Below are 6,000 nucleotides of genomic sequence, written 5' to 3' on the forward strand. Positions count from 1 at the left end.
AATGTGCCGTTCAGAAAAAATAAATGCATGAACTACCCCTTGGCGGTGGTGTGGGCAGCGCTCTGCCCCAGCTGTGACCGCTCGGGGCCAGAGAGAGGGTTTGAGTTTCTCAGGACCTTTGTGCCTGCACCCAGTGCCCTGGGAGAGAGCAGCTTTGATCGCCCCCGCCAGGGATACCCGAATCAGAAGCAGGCGACTCTGAAGTGTTCTGTTACCTGGAAAACAAGGCCACCTGCGGAACCTGGCAGCTGAGCACACAGACACTGCTGGGACACCGTGAGGAAGCCTGGGTGGGACCATTGTCACGGGAGGTTGGCCAGACGCCTTCTCAGGACACCAGGCGTGGCTAGAGGGCACCCTGCGTCTCCTGTGTGTCTGGGCTCAAACCACGCCACGCCAAAAGAATTTCTTCTTAACTTTTTTTTTTTAATTTATTTTATTTAAGTAGAGTTGAATTACATTGTTGTGTTACTTTCTGCTGTACAGCAAAAGGGCTCAGTTATGCATATACATACATTGTTTTTCATATTCTTTTCTATTATGGTTTATCACAGGATATTGACTATAGTTCCCTGTGCTATAAGTAGGACCTTGTTGTTGTTTTTTATTCAAGCAAAAGAATTTAAATCCAGAATTCTACCAATTTGTCACACGTCTCCCCCATACCATAAACACATCCCTGTATACTCTTCACATCTTCGGCAGCACAAATCTAGTAAACATTTAAGTTTTTTCAAACAATTTCACTTGAAGATACCAAAGTTCAGAGACCATTTTCTGAAATCTGTAAATCGTTGCGATGAAGCCTCGTGCTGATGTCACGTGGTGCCCACACAGTTGGAAAGGCCATTGGCCTGAGCACTGGGAAATCTGGACCTGCCTCCACTTCTGTGCCTTCGAGCTGTGGGACCCTGGACAAGCCACCCAGCATCTACGGGGTCTATAAAACAGACACAGTGCAACCCACACGGTGGGTAGCAGCTGGGGACAGCCTGCCTGGAGGCCCTCCCCAGGTCTGGGAGCCCCTCCCTTTCCCTCCGATTTTACCTGCAAATTGGGGTGAGCTTGGCTTCCCTTCATGGGGGTTCTGAGAGGTAGACGCGCCCTGCACCCGGCTCACTGGGAACACTCAGGGAAGGTAGTCTATTTAAAATCAAAAACAAAAATCAGAAAAGGACCACGTGGTCCTCAAGCTGCCTTCTTTCTTCCCACCTTTATAGCCCCCTCGGACCCAGGACGGCCTCCGATTGATCTTATGTTTTAAAGGCAAAGATTGAGATGCTGGGGCATCAGGCTCTGCATTCAGGGACTCCCCCAAAAGTCACCATTTCTTCATTTGTTAAGTTGCCCCCAAATAAACATAAAACGTAGGTGAGAATACTCAAAAATAGCTGCGTTCTTTCAAGTAGCAGCCCCGCAGACTGATCTTGCACAGATGCCAGGCTGCCTGCGTCGTCACGAAATGTTTGAAGGGAGCGCGTGAGCGGCGTGTTTGGCTCAGCTGGGGAGGGGCTGGCTGGTCGGTCGGTTGCCGTCTTTAACACTTTCTCTTCGGAGCCTTGAAGCGACGTCAGGTGCTTGGACAGAGCGTAGAGGGACAGAAAGAGGGCCGGGCCCGGTGACTGGTAGCGGTATCTCTTTGGTTGCATCCTCAACGTCCGAGGACCCAAGGGGGTCTCAGACCCCGTCGCTTCTGCAGGTGTCAGGCTGTAGTCCGGCAGAGGATCTGCGGATGAGAGCAGGGCGAGCCGCGCCTTCCATGGCCCAGGAGAGCTGGTCCTCACCGCGCCTTCTCCCCCTGCCCGGGGCTCCATCCTGGCCGCCCAGAGCTGCACACTCATTGTACCGGCCTCACCGGACCCGCAGCCCGACACCCAGCAGCCGTCCGTGTAGCTCGTAGCTCGGGGTGATGCGTGCGGACAGGAGGCCTGCAGGTTTGTGCTACTGATGTGGCTTTGTGTTTCCTTAAGCCAGAAATGCTCATGTGACACAGCCTCCAGCCTGGGGCCGCACAGAACCCACAGGACGTCGAGCCCTGTGTTGGAAGCCCCCCTGACTGACCAGCCCCTTTCCTGGATGGGGGATCGAGTCCAAGGTGGGCCTGTGCTGTTCGGGCCGAGCCGGGGCTTGGGCAAGGCTCTGCCCGTTGCCTCCTTCCCGGCTGACGGGCGTTTGTGTCCCTCCATAGTCAGTGATCCCTGTCCTAGAGACACCAGAAGGCTCTCGCAGCTTTGTCAAGGGAGCAGTCCCAGCAATTCTGGAGACCTTCTTGATGGTCCTGTTAACCTCCCCTCCACGCGAGGCCTTCGTGTGTCTCCAGAACCTGAGAGGCCTGGTTCTGAGCCCTCACCTGCACCTCTTCTGCCCGTTGGGGCTCCCCCGCTGCTGACGTCAGCTTGTCCTGCTCTGAGCCCCAGGCCGTGCCGAGCTGGCTGTCTGGGCAAAGGGCATCACCTCTCCAGGTGCCCCAGCCGGGGAGGGAACAGATGAACAGCCGTCATCCCACGCACCCTGCCTGGCGGCGTCCCGGGGCTGCCGCGACAGAGTACCGCAAGCTGGGAGGCTCCGAGCCGCAGAGGTTCATCCTGGGACGGGTCTGGAGGTGTCGGCAGGGCTGGCTCCTCCTCGAGGCTCTGCGGGGGTCTGGCCCGTGCCCCTCTCCCAGCTCCTGGTGGCTCCAGTGACGTGGCCGCATCACCCCACGTCTGCCTCCATCCTTACGTGGACTTCTTCTCTCTGTCTCTGCATGTCTGTTTCTCTCTTTATGAGGACACCAGTCATTGGATGAGGGGCCCACCCTAGTCCAGTGGGGCCTCATGTTAGCTAATTACATCTGCCAAGATCCCTACTTTGGCATTCGGTCACGTTGGGAGGTTCCAGGAGGACGAGAATTTGTGGGCGGGGGACCCGGTACCTCCCACAGATCGTGGTTTTTCCTGCACCTGGGAGTCGCGGCGGTGCTGGCGCTCAGGCCTTGCCGCGTTGAGGGTACTGGCTCGTGGTCTCTGCGGTGCGGGCTTCCCATGAAACCGGAGCCTGCCCTCTGTCCTGCCTCACGCCTGTTCTGCCTCATGCCTGCTCCTTCCTCCTTAGGCCTTACTGAAGATGGACTGCCAGGGCCTGGTGGTCAGGCTCATCCAGGACTTCGTGCTCCTGACCACGGCGGTCGAGGTGGCCCAGCGCTGGAGGGAGCTGGCCGAGAAGCTCGCCAAGGTGTCCAAGCGACAGATGGACGCGTACGAGTCCCCTCACCGCGACAGGAATGGGGTGGTAGACAGCGAGGTGAGTGGGGTGCCCTTCCCTCCACCTGTAAGATGCAGTGATGACGACGTCTACTGTACAGCATTTTTACGAGGACAACACAGGTAAAATGTGGAAGCAAGTGCTTAGCACGTAGTAGGCTCTCGCTGAGCGGGAGCAAGTCTTATCCTCCTTGGGATCCTTAGTTGTGAGCCGGGCCCCGGCGGCGGCGGCAAGGCCACTCTCCCGTCAAGTGGGACGTTGGAACAGCATCTTCGGAACTGCCCATCCGTCCCTGATGCTGATCTTGAATTACCTTCAGCCCGATGATGCTTGACGGAGCCCTTTGTGATCAGTTCTGGCTGGGGCTCTGCCCTGCACGGTGTGAAATGCATACCTGGTATGTTGTCAGCTTCGGCCAAGGCTGGTTGGGTTCCTGCTCAGGGAGTCTTTGTTTTCTCACTTGTTTTGTGGTGGTCACTTTAAGTTTCTGGAAAGACAGTCAGGCTTGCAAGAGCTCAGAAGCAGAGGTCCCAAGAATAAGGGCATCCTTTATGGATGTGATGAGTTTCTAAATAAATGGAAGGTGCTACGGGAGGTTGGAAGGAAAGAGAAACCCTTTCTGTTTGTTCGGTCACTACTTGGTACTATACACCTGCTCTCACACAAAGTGTGTTCTTCCCTCTGAAATGTGCTGGCCCGGGACAGAGGCGGCCTATTTGGGTTCATTTCACTCTTTAAAAAGTAGTATCAGTGATGAACAGAGATGCTGGTACTAGGAGAGGTTCTAAGACCCAGTCTCTCAGTGTCCCCCAATTTTTTCTCTCTCTTTTGGTTTTGGACAACTCCACTATCCAGGCCATGTGGAAGCCCGCGTACGACTTTCTACTCACCTGGAGCCACCAGATCGGGGACAGCTACCGGGATGTCATCCAGGAGCTGCACATCGGCCTGGATAAGATGAAAAACCCCATCACCAAGCGCTGGAAACACCTCACAGGGACCCTGATCCTGGTGAACTCCCTGGACATCCTGCGAGCGGCTGCTTTCAGTCCCGTGGACCACGACGACTTTGTGATTTGAACTGGTCTCCGACCTCCTGATGCCCTCCCGGAGGGCTGCTCCGGGGCTCATGCCCTCTGTCTGCCCCGGATGCCCAGGCGGGCACATAGAGCTGGGGAGGGAGGGAAGGTCAGCTCAGACAGACCCAGGGTCCCTCCTGGCTGGATCCACACCCAGGACCGAGCACACGCGATGTTCCACCCGCCTCCTCTGTCACGGGGGAGACTTGAAGGGAATTTCTACTGCAGGTTGTTGCCAATCAAATAGCTTTCTATTTGTTAAGTATAAATTTAAATTTAAATCACATTTTTTTTAAAGTATGGGGGGTGGGGCGCGTACGAGAAAGGTGGTATCTAATTTTTTAACGAACCGTAAAGGTAAAAAAAAAAAAAAAGAAAACACTTCATAGGGGCAGATGCTGTTGAGGTTTTTATGTTCTATAAAGACCTTTTTAAATTATGTTACAGATGTATATATGTATTTAAGGGTCATGGGGGCATTTCTGATTGCCGGATTCTCTTTGCATTTCAACACTTAGCACGGAAAGACACTTGTTCAGATGGTGGACCTTTTTGCCTCTGTACTTGTAAAAAAAAAAAAAAAGAAATCAAATAGGAAACGTGGTGTTTCAGTAAATGAGTGTGGTCCATGCCCATTCTTTCTGAGGCTGTCCTAGTCCTGCGATTTCCTGTGATTTTTATTACCTTCTGTACCTTGGCCTCGTGTTGCAGTAAAGGAACGGCCACAGCACCGGGGAAGCTTTTTTGAGCTTTAGCAGGAAGAGTGAAATCCAACAGGAGCAATTTGGGTGCACTTGAGATGAGAGGGCGGCGGGCAGGTGGCATTCTCTATGGCCCCTGCCTGTGTGCCCTTAATCCTGCAAAAGAGCTACGCCATTTGGAGAGAGGTGGCCCCTGCAGCTCTGAGAGGTCCTGCTTCTCCCCGGGGGCAGGGGAGTGCTTGCTGCAGAGCTCGAAGCCTCTCCTCTGGGCACGAAGAAAACATCACCACAAGCACACCCTACGCTGACGTCCAGAGGTGCCCGCTGCCATTTGCCAAATTCTCTACTTCATTCCACCTAAAATGTAACCCCTCTCCCCTCCTGGTGTGCCCATCTCTCCTTGGAAATAAATAGCATAGGGAAATCTTTTTTTTTTTTTTTTTTTAACAATATGAAGATTATCTGAGCAGGATGAATATCATCTGAAAATGTTTCCCACATAAAATCTGGGACTTGGCGGACTGTTGCATTGATAACCTTGATGGTTGGAGATCAGCTTGCTGGGCTGAATTCTACAATTGCGTTGTGGATGCATCTCGGAAGGGAGTGAGGGACAGGGATGAAGAAATACTGGCAGATCAATAGAGCTGATCCCCAGGAAGGGGCCAGGATATGCGCTGCGCTTACATGAGTGATGCTGGGCCATCTGGGGTTCCGGCATCTCATTCTCTAAATCTGCTTTCTGGAAACATGCTAATTACTTAGTATAATCAATGTAAATCCCTTATTGGGCTAAAACATTCTTATATATCTATTGATTCAAATACGGAAGACCAACTGACTGGAAAACAACAGCAACAATAAAAAAAAAAAAAACTATATGTTTTATGCTGCAAGAACCAAGATACACAATTCCCCCAAATCATCACACGAAATCACCTTACGTACTGGTTCTTCACTCTCCACCTTCAGTCTTC

At 52.9% G+C, this 6,000-nt stretch overlaps 1 protein-coding gene across 2 annotated transcripts in view; it reads left to right on the plus strand.

The window, feature by feature from the left end:
- The window catches only part of SH3BP4 (SH3 domain binding protein 4), a 91,848-nt gene extending 86,927 nt beyond the window's left edge, over nucleotides 1-4,921 (plus strand). For both annotated transcript variants that reach the window (XM_059928977.1, XM_059928976.1), the window contains 2 exons: nucleotides 3,094-3,282; nucleotides 4,099-4,921. In XM_059928977.1, coding sequence (XP_059784960.1) covers nucleotides 3,094-3,282; nucleotides 4,099-4,323 — 414 coding nt within the window. In that variant the 3' untranslated portion in view covers nucleotides 4,324-4,921. The remainder of the gene's footprint in view (nucleotides 1-3,093; nucleotides 3,283-4,098) is intronic.
- The last annotated feature ends 1,079 nt before the right edge of the window (nucleotides 4,922-6,000 follow it).

The sequence above is a fragment of the Balaenoptera ricei genome, chromosome 7, assembly GCF_028023285.1.
Source record: "Balaenoptera ricei isolate mBalRic1 chromosome 7, mBalRic1.hap2, whole genome shotgun sequence".
In the NCBI taxonomy this organism is placed as follows: Eukaryota; Metazoa; Chordata; class Mammalia; order Artiodactyla; family Balaenopteridae; genus Balaenoptera; species Balaenoptera ricei.